The following is a 19,730-nucleotide window of genomic DNA, read 5'->3' on the forward strand; positions in this document are numbered from 1 at the left end:
TGGAATATCTGTGGAGATCTAAGAGTAGTGGCTCTACTGCTGGGAATGCAGCTCAGATATACAAACACTGTTGTTATATATGTGAATGGGACAGCTGTGCAAGAGAGTTGCATTACATTAAAAAGAAGTGGCCACTCTGAAAGAATTTGGTTCCAGGACAGAAAAACATGGCACACGAACCACTTGTTGACCTGACAAAGACATTTTTTGCCTCCATTCCACATTGGACTGATGAAAAATTCTGTAAAAATGATGTGAACAAGGAAGGTGAAGGTTTTTGTTGAGACAGATGTTTCTAAGAATAACTGATGCCAAGATTAAGGAAGGCATTTTTGTTGGTCCACAGATCAGATATGTCATCAATGATAAGCGGTTCAAAGAACCATTGGCGGGGTCAGAGAAAATCAGCTGGAAAGCATTCAAGGATGCTGTTGAGAATTTTCTTGACAACTACAGAACACCAAACCACATTCAGCTATTTGACAAATTTCTCGCAGCATACAAGAGAAAGGAAGTGCAACATGTCACTGAAGATTCATTTTCTGCATTCACACTTGGACTCTTTTCCGAAATCTAGTTGCAGTCAGTGGCAAACATGAGGCAAGGTTTCACCAGGATATTGCCACAATGAAAAAATGGTTCAGACCAGTTAGCCAGACAATAGATTAGTACAATGTGTGACTGAAGTCACTGTGCATCTAGTTAATGAAGTGGCACTTCTGTTTTTTTCTTTTTTGCTTGCTTTCTGTATATTCCTGATGGATTTTCACATTTAATGGATATGGACATGCAGTTACAGTTGTGATAGCCTTGGCTTTTGGCCTTTGCCAGTAAAGCACCTTCATTCCATTCTTTGAGACAATAACCATAACTGTTCTATTTGATGGTGCTCTTTTCTTTTTTGCTTTCTTCTAATGAACATATTCAACCTCCCCACCCCCCAAAATAAGAAAATATACAGAAATAAAACAGCTATAGTAATATTTATTGACATAAACTTTCACCTGTAGTTAAACTTCAAATTAGTATTTATGACTTCAATACATATCTTCATTTTTTGTTGTTCATAATGAAAACTCACTAGTTTATTCTTGCAAAACAGAAATTAAGTAGCACTCTTATAAGAGTCCCAGAGTCATGGACTTTATTTTTTATTTATTAAATTAATATACCGCCAATCTCACTAGCCAATATGCACTTTGCCTCTGGATCTTTTTTACCTAACCAGAATTTTTCATCTCATTTTAGATTTGGAAAACTAAGTTTTTAATTAATATATGCAGTTATCATTCTGTTTATTGTTATGCATTGTCTTTATGTGATTGCAGTACTGAATTTATCTGTAATTTATTATTGTAAACTGCTTAGATTAAAGCAATAAAGAAAATTACTTAAAATAGATTTCTTAAACTGCTGGTTAGCCAAAGCCGATTTGTCTATATTTTGTTAAAACTTCAAGTAATATGGCATACTAAAAATTAAGTTTTTCTTTGTCCATGAACTAAACATTAATATCATTATTATGGGCTAGTTTTTATATTCATGAGGTCTGGGGTAGACAAAACACTAAACATATTATCTCCTGCATTTCAAAGTAAACCTCCGCTAAGTGGAATATCATGTGGGTTATATTATTATTATCTATCCATGCAACTTTTGATTGGAAATTAATCAAAAGAGGATGACAAAGTTGTTAATGAACCATGCATCTCCTTGTTACAACCAATTGCTTTTTGCACTTCAATTACTGCACAGCGTGTTCCTCTCATTCCAAGATAATATCCTAGGGACTATTCCAGCCAGCTGAGTTTTCACCCTCAGCTGCTTCCTCACCTGGTTCCTGTACTCACCAGGTGCAATAAGTTTTGTTTTATCTTGCAAAAGTTCCAGTATCAGGTCTCACCAGGAAACCCTCTTTAATAATATAGGTTAGGTCCAGGCTCCACGGGGTTCCACATGGACAATCTGGAGGTTATATTTCATTAATGAAGTGCAAGTATTTGAAATTATAATCTGAAGAGCTAAGCAACTGGACCACAGACAGGGATAGATCACAGGATATAATGAGGAATATCAGTGGCAATTGTACAAATGGACATTTTTGTCTGAATGGCACTCTCTTTTTGTCACCTGGTTCATTATGTCTGTAGAGGCTACAATTATTTTTATGAAATAAGCACACACTTAGGAGATAACATGGATCATAACATGATACTCCAACACTAAGAGTTTTATTCATTTATTTGTGCTATGTGGCTATTAGTGCTCATAAACAGGAAAATGTCTTGATTGTTATTGATTAAAACAAAGTGATAGTTAATAAAATGCTAGATCAAAGCATAAAATGTCAGGTTAATAAGACTGACATATATTTTCTTCCACCTTGCAGTAATTATACATAGGAAGACAGAAAACTGCCTCATACACCACATTTCAAAACGAGCAGATTTTTGGCTTTTTACAATAAACTGTCAGAAAAAAACTAGAAAAACTTTGCCACTGCACTGGCCTTTCTATATTTGCAATAAATTACTGTAGACTGTATAACAAGTCTATATTTCTGTTTACGATAAGCCATAGCTTGTCTCTCTCTGCAAGCAGTGACTGTGCAATTTTAATTCCCAGGGCACCCATCCAAGAATGATTTCATTTAAATATTAACTATTTCTAATACCCATGTCAAGTTTTCACCGAAGATACATACAAGAAACAGAAGCTACATTAATCATGGGCTGACCATTAAAACTGTGTTTCGGACACAAAGGTCAAAAAATATCTTACTTCTCCCAAGTCTGTGTTTCTAAACACATTCTAAACGGGTTAAATTAGGACTGGTTAAATATCTTTCAATTCTCTTAAAAAAACTATAAATATAGCATCTTAATCAAAATGTGAAGGATATCATCATACACAAGTTATTTGTGTACCAAACCTAAACTCAACTTATATCATTTTTAAGCAAATGCTTTTGCTTAAACACACACACACACATACTATATTGAGAGAGAGAAAAACACACACACACAGAGATCAAATATACTGATTCTTTTTTATAACTTTGATAACATAGGTACTTTTTAGTTAAGAAACAATCATTTGAATAGTATCTAATATGGTGTCTTAGCAGATGGATATTTAGTAACAGAAATAGAAATTCTACTTTGATTCAACATGAATACAAGGGCCATGTTCCTCATTCATTTTTCACAAAAGAAATTATAGCTAAGAATTACCTTTGTGATTATGTATTTAGTGTTTATATGTAAACAAATTAAGAATGACTGCAATCATGTCATTCGTGAAGCAGCACCATGTATTAGTTTAAGTAATTACAATGTATTATATATGAAAATAGTGAAACACTCTGATGTTTGGAATAAGAAACCTAATTTAAAATAAAAAGTCTAATTTGCAGCTAGCACTTTGTTTCTTCTGCCTTCAAGCTGAAGATGTACAAAGAAGGCAGCCGACTTTTAAGCTATGATTGGCAGTCTAAATAGACCATATCAATGCAGCATGATGCAATATCAGAAATAAAAGCTGAGCAACTACAACATAAAACTAGAGAAATATATAAATTCTACTAGATCAGCTATTCAGGACTATTCTGATGTTATTCCTGTGTCCTGTAAATGTGAATCTTTTCCCTTCCAGTTCAACTGATCCAGAGAAAAATGCAAGGCAGAATTCTGACTAGGATATGACTTTTTGTAATTTTCTTCTAGAAACTGCAGCACCCAGAATTGTGTAGCAACTGCAAATAATACTGTACATTCAAAATTCTTCCATGCTCAAAAGAGGTATCTAGATAGTGATTATTATATCTAAAAAAGCCCTCTACATTCCTCAAGTCATCAAGAGCCGTATGTTATGCTTCACATAATATATGCTACAACTTTTGTATTCCTAAAGCATTTAGGAATACAACAGGGCTATTACATCACAAACCAAAAATCTGTCCACCATATACAAATTGTTATTAGAGACAAAATATGATAACTGTCCTATTTTTCCTTTAGTTTGAGAACTGCAGTCTTAGCCACCTATCTAATCTAAGCATTTTGGCACAATATTTGAAATTTAGGAAATAAAATTTAAGGTATTTTCTCTTAAAGGAAGAAATTATTGAAAACAGATGCTCTGCTATAATCACTCTACCAAAGCCGGAATTCAATTGCTAAAATATACAAAGAGAATTTTACCAGTTCAAAAAACATGTGTCACTTTGGCTACAAATACATCAGCCAATATAGATTTCTCATGCAGCAGAAAAATAAAATCTTATGATAGTTTTCAATAGGGAAACTGTAGTTCTCTTATATAATCAACTAAAATGCTCAAAGATATCTGAAGAATTCATATAAAAAACAGGGTTAAAATATGACACAGAAATTCTATGCAAAGAAACGCATTAATGAAATTTAATTTTAACCTTAATTTTCCTCAGCGTGGTCAACTTGCTGTTGGTTTCTTAGTGGAGGCTAGAAACTTCTTAGAATTGATTTTAAATGTAATTATGGAATATACATACATAACATACATCAATAGATCAAGATAAATGGCTGTTGTAGGCAGTGATTTACTCTGTGAGTATTAATCACTCAGTGAGAAGAGAAAGCTGCGCATATTGCAAATGTTTAAACAGAAACGTTATAGGATGATCTCAGTTGTTAAAATATCCAAGTATCATTCAAAGGAATGAAATAAGGCAAGATCAGCAAGGACAACATCAAGTTTTAATAAATATTGTAAATTTACTTTTTAAAAGCTGATTATGTTTCACATAATACTGTATATGCAAAGAAAAAAATTATTAAAAGGTCCTCTTTCTTCTCATACTGAGGAATAGAAATTAAAACACAAACTTCGTGTGTTTGCTACACAAACATTTGAAAACAATTATAGAAAGCTCATTTGTGGCTGTCTACGCTGATAGGAAATGAAATGTACATGATGATCCATATTATTGGTGGGTCTTACCAGTAATTTGAGTATGCAAGACTATAATAAACATGGATAGGCTAGTTATTACTGTTTGATAGGATATACAATATAGCACTCACTTTTTATTTTAATGTTATACTTTGAGCAGCTACAGCTCGGCTGGAACTTGGTCAATAAAAATGGATTGTTACTGTTATCTTGTCCAAACAGTTATATTTTTGGTATGTTATATTTTTAATTGCATACTTAATATTATATAAGTCACCTAGAGTTTTATTGGAATTGGGTGGCCTTAACAAATAATAATAATAAATAACAACTGGAGCACCACTTGAACACCACCGGCATTGACAAATTTACCATCAGTCAATTGTAAAAGGCAGCTTTACTCAGAACAGCTTATATCCTGCGGCAATATGTGTAACACCATCAAACATCCATATCTGTCTATCCCAGGTCCTTGGGAAGGGCTTGATAGATAGACAAAAATGCCAAATCCAGTTTGAACATCTGGCAGACTGTGCAACAAACCATAATAATGAGATTCAGCAATAAAATAATATTGCTTAATTGAAGACTTCTTGCATGTAATTGCCAAAGTATAAGGTAAATTGGATCCAACAAATCAATGATATCAAATGCAATCTCAAAATAATTCAAGACAACACATCTGACAATGAAATGTAGACATCAGTACATTACCCGAGTAAAATTTGTATTAGATTTTTATCCCACTTCTATTACTTTATAAATAACCCAACTAATAACTAATATTCCTTCCTCCTTCTAGTTTCCCCACAACAACAACCTGGTGAGGCGAGCTGAGAGAATGTGAATGATTTTCCAGGATGCAAAATGAGAGAATTACTGTTGTAACTGGGCCATAGGGAAGTAATCTTTTGAAGCAGAGGAATACATCCTGTAGCAATGGCGGCTTCAATATTACAAAGCCCTGCTACACTCATTTTGATCAGATAGAAAGAAAGGAAGAAATGTTCTCTCTCTCTTATAAATCCTAATACTAATAGATTTTTAAATTTAAAATTTATGTATTAAAGCGCTTTTTGCCCACATGTCCTTCTGGGCAAAAGATCATCTTTCACCAAACTGAGTGCCCTCCAGATGTAACGAGACTACAAATTCCTCAAATTCCCAATCACTATATCTGAAAAATGCCTAGTTTGCAGAGATTACTCAAAGTCATTTTTTGCACTGAACCAGGAAATATATGACTTAATATTTATTAATGCTTGAAGCTGTTTGTTGAAATCAATATTCTAAGTACATTTACTTAATATTTAAATGATTTTAAGATATGTGCAAATAATTGTCTTTTCATCCAAACAATTCAGAAGGAAAGCCATTATAAAAATAACGTTTTTTCATTATTAGTAGTTTAGATCCTACACACACATTTAAATTGATTGAGAGTTGAAGGGGCTTTTCTCCCTTTAGCGTTTTGCAGAAAACCAAAGTGTTATAAAATTGTAAGTGACTTCCTAAGTGTATCATTGCTACATATAGGTATCCTTTATATCAGGCTTTTCAACCTTTTCACCCATTGTACCACTTTTAGGATATGGCAACATCCGAGTACCACCAGTCGCCTAGCAAGGTGTCAAAAACTTGATGACCAAAAAAAAAAAAAAAGGAAAAAGTGATAAAGTACAGGTAGTCCTTGACTTACAACAGTTCGCTTAATGACTGTTCAAAGTTACAATGGCACTGAAAAAAGTGCCCCCCAAGCCACAGATGAGCAAGACACCTGCCTGCCCGCCGGCGCTCTTTCTCCTGTCCGAAGTTTTCATTGTTTTGAGCATTTTTGTTGAGGATTGGCAGCGGGGGTGGGGTGGGGGTGTTTGGTTTTTTTTTCCCCGTCTGCTGGGTGGTTGCAGCAGGTTTTGGTCATTTCACATGCCCTGGGACACTGTGACCATCATAAATATGAATCAGTTGCCAAGCATCTGAATGTAAATCACAAGACCCTGGAGATGTGCAACATTCCAGCTGATTGGCGCTTCTTCTGGGCTCAGCAGAAGTGCCAGGATCAGTACTGCTTTCCAGCTGATTGGTGCTTCTTTGGGCTCAGTAGAAGCACCAGGATCAGCACCGAGCTCCAGCTGGAGCCTGGCGCTGATCCTGGTGCTTCCGCTGAGCCCTGACAGCCCTGCAGCTCCAGCCATCTCTCGCTCAGGCTTGTGCAGTGCTGCCACTGGTTCAGCTCATTCCCCTCCCCCACTACCACTTTTCTAGGGTGGTCGCGTACCACCTGCCAGGTGCCAATGTACCACAGGTGGTACCCGTACCACTGGTTGAAAAGCCCTGCTTTAATGTTCTACATATTTGTCACTAAAAAAAGTATTAAGTTTTAATAATTGTAGCAATAATAATTTTATATTCTGAAAATGATTGCCAGTAGTTAGACAGTTGCATGGAAAACAAGATTAAACAAAATGGGCCAGCAGAGCATGGTTAGAATAATCTGCATGACTAAAATTCAGCTAACCTTATTACATTCCCAGTTTCTATTCAGATGTCCTACCGCATACCTATTTATTTATGTATTAATTTACTCATTCCTGAAGTCTCTGAGCTCTAGTCAAAATAATCTTAGATGAGGCCCAACAGCAGAGGAAAACAGGAAGAAGACAGAGGATTTCAAAATTCATTTCAAAATTCATGAATCTTACATGCTTCAGACAGTAATGAAAAGTGCAGAGGAAATGGCACAATAAAAAAGCAATTCAAACCTCCTCACTCTGTGTAGATTATATGCTGACTGGAAAGAGTTACTTGAATTGCTGCCTGATACGGCAAAGAGAGGGTTTTATTGGCACAGAAAACCCCACTGAAGGTCTTAAAAAATGGAGACTGTGTTTTAGCAACGTTCAGATTTTTCTAAACTTAGTCTTTAAGAATGAGATTATTCAAAACTGTCTTTAAGAACGTTTGTGAAAAGCAGGTTCACCACCATCTTCACAACCTAAGAGAATAGAAGAAAGGCTGGAAGATAAACAACTAGTTGAAGGTGTAGGAGATTTATTGCAGGCTGAGCCTATTGAACAGAGTTTGGAGGTAAAGAATGATTTAAAGCAGTGTTTCTCAACCTTGACAATTTTAAGGCATGTGGACTTCAACTCCCAGAATTCCACAGCCAGCAATGGGAGTTGAAGTCCACATGCCTTAAAATTGTCAAGATTGAGAAACACTGATTTAAAGGAACAGAGGATGACTCGTGCTGCTGCGTATAGACTAAAGAAAAGCAGCAGAAGCAGAAGGCTAATTCTGGATTACTATAGAGCCTGTGGGAGGGGCACGACCGAAGAGATCAACGGTTGATCTTCAAGTAGTGTTTTAGAGGCTTCAAACCACTATGTGAATGGCCTGAATTTATTACAGAAAAGAAAGGAAGTATTTTACTACTTGAAACAACATAAAAATGACATTGTTTGCTTGCAGCGACTCATATTGTTGCGAAAGATTAAAAGTACTTCATTAGTTCTTAGTTGGGATTGTTGGAGATGTGGTAGTTTGGATGCTATTTATTTTCATATCCGGTGGACTTGTGAAAATATAAAAGCTTTTTGGATTAAGATTTGGTGGAACATTCAAAAGATTTTCAAGAGAAAGATAAAGTTTACTCACCATTATTTTTATTGGGTGTTATTATAGATTGTGATACTAAAGAAACTAATTTGATGTTGAATTTGATAACAGCAGCAAGGTTATTGTTAGGGCAATATTGGAAGCAGGATTGCTTGTCTACTATAGAAGAATGGACGCTTAAAGTGTCAAACTTAGCAGAAATGGCTGAGATTTCTGTTTATTTGAAGGATCATTCACAAGATACATTTCGGTTTGGAGAAGATGGATAGATTATAATCAGAATAAATATGGGACTAAAAAGTTCCACTTAGTTTATGAGCAAATTTTAGAATATTATTATTATTAATAGCTTATTATAGTGGAATTTTTAGTTTTAATTATATATTATTATTATTCTTAGTATTAGTATTGTTTAACAATTTGGATAATAACTAGTTTAATAATTAGGATATTATGTTTATGTTTTTATTAGTATTATGTTTACTTTTATTTTGTTTATATTTATGCTAAAGGGGAGTTAAAGCACATTATAGACTTGGTTATTTATATAATTGGTTAATGATAGTTAGATTATGATTATTATAATTGTAACCCTGTACTCAGCTCTGGGAAGTGGGGGAGGGAGAGGGGGTTAAGGTGGGTTGGTTTAGGGGTTTATATTATAACTTTTATAAAACTCTTCAATAAAAAAAAGAACGTTTGTATTGCTCCTTTTGCTACAAAAAAGAGAAAAAAAGCTATATACTTAAGTTTAAAAAATAACATGAGATGATGGTAAAAATGAAAAATACCTTACTCAGACATGCTGGTTTTCTTCTCCACAAATCACCTGAGATTCCACAGATAACAGCACTAAGAAATCTAGAGAATGTCAACAAATGGCATGAGGAAGAAGGTCTGATACATTCATTTAAAACTGGCCACAGACCCATCAAAATGACATCATTTCTAGATAGACCAGAAAGAGTCCTTTAGCATCATTTATGAATATTGCAGCTCTGTTACAAGCAACATTACAAAAAAGGATAGAAAAGGCTTTAAACAAGATAGATGGACACCACCAAGCAAGAAACAGAGTTAATAATTTAAAGATCCCAGATGATGATGTAGCTGAAGCTGAGAAAAATAATTTTCTTGGTGACTTACTAATGTATGAATGAAATGAAATTACACTGAGTCCTGGCAGTTCCTATGCTCATATGCTAAAGTATAAACAGTGAGACCTCTTATAGATCTTATATCCTCAGGTTGAAAGCTCTGAAGAATTGATCACAAGTGAAGCAGAAAAATCAAATAATAAACACCCACCCCCCAAAACACCACTAATGTTATAAGAGACATAGGAAATAAAAATGCAAAGGCATATGTGCAGCAATGTATCTGAACGTTCATATCATTCTTTTCTTCTGGGCTAGATTGAAAAGGCAACAGAAGGGAGAATCAGAGTATGAACCACATCTTCTCTCCATAATTGTCAAACATCTGATGATGGCTAGAATTCAAAAATGCATTATCTTTAGTTTATAGTCATCTATGATATTCACTTTCAGCATACTTTAATTAAGTAGCGACAGAGATTAACCTGATTCTGCAAATGCCAGGCCCATAAATAGCTGGGAAGATTTCTGTGCTTTGTTTTTGTAAAGTTATTTGTTACTCATTTATGGATTATAAATACAGTGAGCTTTATGTGAATCACAATAAATGGAGAAGTAATATGATTAAATTCATAAAACTTTCAGATGCTTGACTATACAATTGTCATAATTCTGAAGTGGTATAAAAGTCATCAACAATAAACCATAAAAAATAGGGAGGAAAAGAGAAAAAAAATGAAATAAAAGCAAAACTCAGAAATAATTCAAAGAAGAAAACCAAACTGTATTTAACCCACTAGGAAGTAATTCTAATTCTAACAGAAGATTTACTTATAAATTTACAATTTAATTGTGAGTAAATATGTACTGAATTTTTTCTTCATTGCTACTATAAAATTATCTATAAAGCTTTGTAGGCTAAATTTATATTTTATAAAAAAAGGAACACAAATGAGAATCCTTTTATATTGTTTTTTAAAGTGAATTCTAAATATCAGAGTTCGGAATAACATAGACCTTGTTTTTAGCATAAATAAGAATGCTCAGTTTATATTAGTAATATGCCTTGAAATGGGCACTTCTGAAAATAACAGACTTTGATATTATGCCTGTTGGTAGCTGTTACAATATTGGCAATGCTAAAAAAATCTTTTTATAAATGGCAGTACACAGCTTATTGCTTTTTAAAGCTATAAAATGCTCTGAAAAATATGCAGTGTTCTTGTCTTGTAGTGCACTACTTAATATATTTAATCCAAGTTAGTACTGATCTTGTTAACATTTATATTATTTCCATGCAGCCATTCATCCCATTCCTATGTATGTTTACCTGCAAATTAGTTTTAATAAGTTTAATAAGGTTTACTCCCTTATATATGCATATGATTGCAGCCATAATTATCCAGTGCCCAAGGTAAATCCAGCTGAGTTGAAAAGGATTTACTCAAGGTAAAACACACAATAATTCCTCTAACATAATACAATCCTGTGCATATTAATGTGGAAGAAACTTCTGCTGTTTTCAGTAAAGTTTACTTTCAGTAACTGTGTGAAATGACAGAGTTATGAAGGAATATATCTGGAACTACCAGATCTCAGCTACAAACAAGCAGACAACAATTAGAAAAACTGGTAACTCTAGAACAGTGATGGAAAACCTTTTAGAGAATGAGTGCCCAAAAACCGTCCCGCCCCGCCCATTCCACCCACTCTGCCCCTATGTCCCGTGAGCCTGTAGGGCCACCCACTGCTTCCATAGCCGGTTGCAGATTGCCCAGGTGGCCCTACAGCACCATGGCAGCCATGTCCTCCACCCACGCCCCACAGCATCATCTTTGCACGATGGAGCGTGAAGGCGGAGTCTTGTCTCTGCTGCCTGGCTGCCATGTGCTTGGCTGCACTGCTCCACAAGGGCTGCGCCTGGGGGCGACTCTCCTCCAGGCGGGCTGCTGGTGAGGAGGCTGTGGGGGCAGGCAGGGCTGGGGTGACAGCGCAGGTGCTCACAGAGAGGGCTCTGAGTGCTGCCTCTGGCACGCATGCCATAGATTCACCACCACTGCTCTAGAATATCCCCAGAAACACTTACGTCTAACTAAACATGCATAGGAGTGTAATGCTAGAGTATACAGTACTATATACCGGCCATCTTTCTTTCATTTATCTGTCAAATTACTCAGATAAACAAATCAATTGCAGCTATTGTATACTTAGCATTAGCATTCAAAATAATTCATTGCATTAAGCTAAATGCTTGCTATAATTTATTTACTATCATCTAAACTTCTTGAAATATTTTTACACCTTGATGTAAATACATATGGATGGATTGTAATTGACTGAGTGCATCATATATGCATGCCAAGTATATGCATACAACAAAATACAAACTTAGAAGCTTAAATGTTGTTTACTGGTAGACACTCTGTTAGGTGAAAGTAAATAATGAAATTATGAAAGTTTTGTACATGCATGAGTAGTTTCACTGGACTCTGACTACTGTTCTTAGCAGCAGCATTATGCAAGAGTCTGGAAGAAATATGTAAGGGCTGCAATCCTACGCATACTTACTTGGAAATTTAACTCACTGAACTCAACAGGATTCTGAGCATATATTTGGGATATGAATACAATTCATTTCTGAAGACTGGTAGCTCATCAATAGTTTCCCAAGAAAACATTTATTCCATATCCTGAAAAAATAAGCAAGCATTGAGAATAAATCAAGGCTTCATAAATCTTTAATAAAATCTCTAAGCAATATTGCTTAGATTTTCAGAATATATTTACTGATTTTCCAGTGCCAAGAAATGAACCTAGAATAATTCCCTATTGTGCATTTATTCTTTAAAAGGGCGGTGGAGTGTTTCCAGTACTGAAGTAGGATCTGGAAGATCTAGATTGCGATGTTTACTGACAGAACTTTGGGGGATTCATGATCTTACAGCCTCATCTTCCTCACAAGGTTATCTGAGGAGAACTAGCAATGCTGTTGAAAAGGCAGACTACATGCATAGAAATTATTATCCACACAGGAAATGAACATGCAATGTCATTATCTAATCAGTACAGAAATGGCTACAGTAAATTGGTTGTTAAAACTCTAGGATTAAAATAGAGGACCTCCACTGAGTACAATGGAGCAGAGAAGCAATCTTGACAACCCTCACACCTTTTGCAGTTCTCTTGGGTCATGTTTCATGTTTCTCAGTAACAGTGCCCCTCCATCTCCATAGCAATTTTTAAGGAGGAACATGAGCATGAGCTGCCTTCCTATCCTCTTCCTCTAACACAGTGGTTCTCAACCTGTGGGTCGGGACCCCATTTGGGGTCGAACGACCATTTAACAGGGGTCGCCAAACAACGCAGTCCGCCATTTTTTTCCCCTTTTCCTTAGCTGTGCTACTCCCTTTTATTCTATTGGCTTTTGAAAGCCAATAGAATAGACTCTCTTGAATAGAGTCTAATTCTATTGGCTTTCAAAGCCAATAGGAATTGTCCAGGCTGTCTCTGCCCTGCTGAGCCCGCCAAAAGTCCCATTCTGCAAACGGTGCTGCAAATTGTTTGCAGCGAAGGCGAGCTGTCTGGAAGTTTCCACCCCTCCCTGCTGAGCAACTACTAAAAATGTAAGTAAAAGAGGGCCAGAGGTGGGAGATGGGAGGCCGGCGGGCACAGAGAGGATTGCTGGCGCGGGTGGGGCCCGGCGGGTGCCTTACCTCCCTTGGGCTGGGCCAGCTGGTGGCCCAGCCGGTGGTCGGCCTGCGCTGTCTCTGCCGCTTGCCAGCTACGCCTCGGCCGGCGCAAGGGGCAGCACCATGCATGCGCGGCGCTCCCAGGCAGGGAAAGTCCTTGATTTACGACCAGTTGGGTAGTCCTCGACTTACGATCGGTTGGGTAGTCCTTGACTTATGACCGGTTGGAGGTCACGGCATTAAAAAGGTTGAGAACCACTGCTCTAACATCAGCAGAACTCCATTTATCACTTGTTTGAACTAATCCAGCTAATCCAGTCATATAGTTCAAGACTAGCAAAAAAAAAGGTTTATTATGAATAAGAGAGGAAGAAAGAAATAGAACATGGTAAGAGAATGGTAGAAAATCAAGAATAAAATGTTTATTTCCTATGCTTGCTATAGTTATAACAATTAAGGCATATTGCCACAGAACTCCCTAAATTATGTGTTATTAGGATTACAAAAAAGGATATCTCTCTCTCTCTCTCTCTCTCTCTGTGTGTGTGTGTGTGTGTGAGAGAGGAGGGGGGGGGAAAGGAGAGGGAGATTGTTATTGGTTTAACAAGGTAATCAGAAGGAAGCAACACCAGACAGTGATGTCACTCTGTGTAGAAACAAAGGAAGCTTGCCCAGGCTGAAAAACTAGAACCTCCTTTTATGACCCAGATAAAGAAAAATATTTCAGAAATGACAACTAGAAATTCCTAGAATTAAACACCAAATCTACCCAACATTATAATCAATTAAATGCAGTCTTGATTGTACTACTTGGAAATAAAATTCACTGACATTAAAAGCTGAATTCCTAGTGGAAAACAGTTGGAATCTAATACATCTTAATTCGCTTAAAATGGATATTTGTTTTTTTAAAACAAACTCTGTATTTTGCCCAATATTTCGAGCTTAAGTGGCTTATATTTTGTTTTTAAAGAGTCAGCCTAGAAAACCACAAACAGAATTTTGAATACTTGACTTTTTAATACTGAAAAACAAATGAGGGAGGGAGGGAGGAATGAAGGTCTCCACCAGACTGAAGGAGGAGGTTTAGATGAGAGAGATCTGGCCAGATGTCAAATTTCAGGCCTCGGGAGTAGAGTACTATTACTGGTAAACATATGTGAAAGGAAACCCCCTACTTTTGTTTGCTCATCGGTGGCCATTTATTCCAAACCGGCAAGAGAATAGACTTTTATTTTTAAAGTCAAACACACCCGCGAAATCAACGGATGGAAATCTTGCATCGGCCCATTAACGATTGTAATTTATGTTTCCCTTCCCGATGAATCCGGGGTCAAAACAAGCCCTACAGGCGCTCTAGCTGTTTTCCCCACCACCACAGTTACCTCCCCCCCCTCTCTTGAATATTACTACAAAGGTATCAATCCTATGGTGCCACGAGACCCTCTTTCTCGTCCTTGTTGCAACCGATCAGTTCCGCTACCCCGTTAGAAAATTTCCCCTCGCTGAATTTCATTCTCTTTCAAGCCCCAACCGGGACCGGGTCCTTCTCGGTTTCTCGCAATACCTGATATGGCGGCGGCGGCTCCTGATCCGGTTCAGTCCCATCCCCGTAACTGGCCCTGTCCGATTGGGACTCGTGCAGCAAGGAAATATCATCCGAAGTGGGCGATTTCAAGCAATTTCCCATCTTCCCCAAAGGGAAGTGGGGGGTCTTCTCTTTCTCAGTAACACAATGGCAGCTCCAGGCGACAGCGGCGGCCCTCCTTCGGCCTTTCCCGGGCAGCAGCTACCCAATACTGGAAGCTCATGCCAGCTCCCTACCCGACCTAAGCTGCTTAGCCTCTAGTCCGCTCGCCTCAAGGAGTGACCATCTCTTTCTCGCCTTCCGTCAGAATGCCCAGTCACCGCTCTAGCCCCGAAACAGCAGCAGGAAGGAAGCGGAGAGGCTTCAGCCCTCGGGCACCATCAGGGCCTCAGCCAAGGGCTCCTCTGGACCTCTGGGAGTTAGGAGAAGGGGAAGGCGGCGTCCAGGTATACAGAGCCCGTTTCCTCCCTAAGCCTAAAGCGAGGTTCTCCTTCCTGGTCACCAGCCATCTACGCAGCGAGCTTTGTCAGCCGGGCCTTCTTCTAGCTCCTCCTTCTGCATTGATGCTCGCCGCTTGCTACGGCCTGGTTTCACTCACCGCATGCTTAAATCCCACCTTCCCTTCGAGCCAAAGGGAACGAACACCCCAGGAGCTAGCTTTCTGAACAGTTTTTCATGATTGGGCTGAGAGAGGTATTCCTTTCGCATACAATAATAGACCACAAATTAATTTTATAATTAAAATAGGGCCTCGGCAGACCTCAAGTTGTATATTCTGGGGGCGTTGCATTTCATAAAACTTCTGGCACGTTTTTGTTAAAAACGATTGCAAAAAGCAATATCCTTTGCACATTTACTCAAAAGCACAATTCATTCCAATATGGTTTCTAGTTAACATTGCAGTAAATGGATTCCAGAAGATGGTAGAGGACAGGAAGGCCTGGAGGAACGTTGTCCATGGGGTTGCGATGGGTCGGACACGACTTCGCAACTAACAACAAATTACTAGTTTCTGACTAGTCGAGGTTAAAGATATATTACATTACTTGTGGTCTTCTTCTTCTTGCGCCATATCCGTTATTGGACGTTGCAATCATGTTGGTGATCCTGTTTTTATCAGCAGCTGCACAAAAAAGTGCTGCTGAGTTTTGTCCAAACCAATCCCTTAGATTTTGAAGCCACAATGTTCTTCTGCCTGGACCTCGTTTGCCTTCAATCTTTCCCTGAAGGATTAAATTTACTTGTGGTCACATAATTCAATTGGACTTGAGTAAATAAACGTGAGATTGCATTGTAAAAATGTATATTTCTTCTGTTGGGTTTGTTGCAAAGACAATATTGGATGTATAAAAAAACATCCTAAAATGTGGGTTTTTAAATCTTAACTTTTTCATAAGCATTTAGACATTGTCCTACCTCAAAATCCTTTTGATATTGCATACTAAACGATCTTACTGAGATCTTAAGCGATATTGCCACAATCTACTTTTGCAAAAAATCTGACTTGATACTTCATATCAAGCTGTTAAAAACAATACCTAAAAAATTATGCATTAAGTGGCAAAACCCAATTAATTCTTATGTGGTTAATTCTATAGAATGCCAAGAAGTGTTCAGCTTACAACCATTCTTTATTTTTCATTTTTTCTGTATTAGTATAGCAATTGATGCCATATACATTTCCAACTACTTTCCATTCAGTTAAGATTGTGTGATTTAAAGTTCACAGTACGCATGGACTCCTCAGGCATTTGGTTTGTACAGCTATTGGTGGATTTCACTGCTGGTGGAATAAGTATTTACCAGCTGCTGTTCTGACCTGAACTCAGGGAGGTTGTAAGTTGTGACAGTTGGCTAGAGTGGTTAGGTTTAGCTGTAAGAAACTTTAAATATGAGTATTGCTCTAAATATCTTTGTGTGATAAGCAGGTTGCTGTAAAGAGACTTTGGTCTAATGAACTTTGTGATTTCTATAGACCTGCCTGCCACTCCCATACAGAAAAACATGATCCAACAGGAAGGTCATTCTGCAGGATGCTTTGCTTCCACATGGGGTGATATTTAACACACTCACAGGACATCCCGAAGCAGTAGACCAGACTCATGGAGAAATAGAGCATCCTTACCAGTTTGGATTTTTCTCTACATGGGTCTGATAGACAGGTTGTTTTAGAATCTGGCCTTTGGCTTTTTCTTGTATTTTATTTACCAATGTTTGTTATCAAAACATGTATATCAGTTGTACCCACCAACTATAACAGGAGAATAAAAACTGATGGAGGGAAATGGAAATACCCCATCTTTCTTACATCCTTGCCACAGAAATTCAATAAACTACAAAAGGAAGAAAGCATCTTGCTCTCCATCCTGCTTAACAGTGCAGCTCAGCATTCTTTTTTGCCAATAAAGAAGAAAATAAATCATTGTGGGGCTTTATTAATTAGGCTTGCTAATCCATAGTCAAAATGGCTGTTGATTTTGTTGTATTACACATACTTAGATTCCAGAATTATCTTTTAAGATCAACGCCTTACCGTATATCCATTGTTAAGCTATTCAAAGACTTGAATTCCCCAGCAAGTTGGAACTTCAACTTCCCTTTTAAAGAACAAACATTTTCTACTTTATTTCATTACTTCACTATATGCTAGTGAGTTATGTAGCTAGGTCAATACAACCAAACTTTGCATGACACTATATCACAAATAAAATACTTGTTTTTGATTAAAAAGTACGTAATGGCAAGTGTCTCAATCCCATGAATAAGATCACAATTTTTTTCATTGTGACAGTAAAAATGATAAAAATCTATGTTCTCTTAGGACACAATATACTATTTATTAATAAAACATTGTTTACTGATATTAGGTTTCACTCTTGATGCTACCACAAGAGCCAATGATCCACAGGAACAAAATCTCAGGCAATGCATTGAATGCCATTGATTCACATCTCATGAATTCACCGAGATGGACTTGAAAGGTTTGGGTACTTTCTAATTCTGGTTAGGAAATAATCAGTTTTATCATAATAACATTCCCCCAAATAGGCTCAGAATCCTTGCTTGCATGAAAGCAAGCATAAATGTAACTGAATGTGCAAAATCCTAACAGGAACCTGCATTGAATGCATAAATATCTTGGGGAGTTTGAAATCATTTGAACAACCTTCAGAGAGGGCAAGTCTTATCTTGATGTAATAAATCTTGAATAGGTCTTCTAACAGTATATTTCCTTAGCCCATTAACAAAATGAAATTCAATGGTGGAAAAAGTAAGCTTCTACATTTAGGCAAGAAAAACCAAATGTACAGGTATAGTATAGGGGGTACCTTGCTCAATAGTAGTAACTGTGAGAGGGACCTCGGTCCTAGTGGACAATCACTTAAATATGAGCCAGCAGTGTGCTGCAGCTGCCAAAAAGGCCAACATAGTGCTAGGCTGCATTAACAGAGGGATAGAATCAAGATCACGTGAAGTATTAATACCACTTTACAATGCCTTGGTAAGGCCACACTTGGAATACTGCATCCAGTTTTGGTCACCACGATGTACAAAAAGATGTTGAGCTCTAGAAAGAGTACAGAGAAGAGCAACAAAGATGATTGGGGACTGGAGGCTAAAGCATATAAGGAAAGGCTGCTGGAATTGGATATGTCTAGTTTAATGAAGAGAAGGACGAGAGGGGACATTATAGCAGTATTCCAATATCTCAGGGGCTGCCACAAAGAAGAGGGAGTCAAACTATTTTCCAAGGAGTCTGAAGGCAGGACAAGAAGCAACGGATGGAAACTAATCAAGGAGAGAAGCAACCGAGAACTAAGGAGAAACTTCCTGACAGAACAATTAACCAGTGGAACAACCTGCCTCCAGAAGCGCGAATGCTCCAATACTGGAAGTTTTTAAGAAGAGACTGGACAGCCATTTGTCTGAAATGGTGTAGGGTTTCCTGCCTGAGCAGGGGGTTGGACTAGATGACCTCCAAGGTCCCTTCCAACTTTATTATTATTATATACAATACATTCTACAAGTTTTATGGATGCTATGTTGTTGCATCTCTGTACACACACACTATTGTGAGTCCACAAAACATTTTGTAGTCAAAATATCCCAGATTCAAAATGTCTAACCTTAACCAGAAATGCCTTCTTAAAATGGAGCATCAAGAATGGAGAACTTCCTATAAAGCTGGAACAAGACTGTCACAGAACTTTGTGTGCTATTCTTAATGAAACTGTATTCAGTTAAGAAATTTGTTGTTTTACGAAAAAATAGAATCATCAACATTTTAAGATTAATTAGAATTTTTCAATGTGATATCAAGATAATGATCATGGATTTTGTACTTCAGAAACATGAGTCAATGATTGTACTGGACGTGATGTATTACTGGAACAAGCCCTTACGATATCATTTTCAGATTTTGATCTTGAAATAGTTGGTTTCTTGAACTGTGGTGACATATCGGTATTGATACCAGAGATTTGTTCATCTTTCAAACAATGGTTCGTTTGACATGAAACAGAAACAGCTTCCTTTGCTTTGGGAGTAGTGCTGGGCAGATTTGAATATGGTTTTTCTACAAATTCATCTGATAAAGAAAATTGCGCTGAGCAAATATCACAAACATCATCATAGAAAGATTGTACACTTCCATTGGACCGAGATGGAAACACGTATGCTCTGGATCTCACAGTCAAACCTCTGTGTGACTTTTTTGAACTTCCTTCTGTATCGGTGCTATCATATATTTCTTTCACAGTAACATGATTGGTTTTGGCAAGGGCTTCTACATCTGTAATGAAAAAG

General features: G+C 37.3%; 2 protein-coding genes across 10 annotated transcripts in view; both read right to left on the reverse strand.

Annotated features, from left to right (window-relative positions):
* The window catches only part of RNF11 (ring finger protein 11), a 30,924-nt gene extending 15,431 nt beyond the window's left edge, over positions 1 to 15,493 (reverse strand). The window contains exon 1 of the mRNA XM_039319831.1: positions 14,904 to 15,493. Within this exon, the coding sequence (XP_039175765.1) occupies positions 14,904 to 15,026 (123 nt within the window). The 5' untranslated portion in view covers positions 15,027 to 15,493. The remainder of the gene's footprint in view (positions 1 to 14,903) is intronic.
* Positions 15,494 to 18,845: 3,352 nt separating this feature from the next.
* Positions 18,846 to 19,730, reverse strand: part of LOC120297349 — a 41,879-nt gene continuing 40,994 nt past the window's right edge. For 7 of the 9 annotated variants that reach the window (XM_039319896.1, XM_039319900.1, XM_039319898.1 and 4 more), the window contains one exon: positions 18,846 to 19,716. In XM_039319896.1, coding sequence (XP_039175830.1) covers positions 19,253 to 19,716 — 464 coding nt within the window. In that variant the 3' untranslated portion in view covers positions 18,846 to 19,252. The remainder of the gene's footprint in view (positions 19,717 to 19,730) is intronic. The other 2 variants (XR_005553770.1, XR_005553771.1) reach the window with 2 other exon arrangements.

This window comes from Crotalus tigris, unplaced genomic scaffold (assembly GCF_016545835.1).
Source record: "Crotalus tigris isolate CLP2741 ecotype Arizona unplaced genomic scaffold, ASM1654583v1 scf7180000023617.9722795, whole genome shotgun sequence".
Classification (NCBI taxonomy): Eukaryota; Metazoa; Chordata; class Lepidosauria; order Squamata; family Viperidae; genus Crotalus; species Crotalus tigris.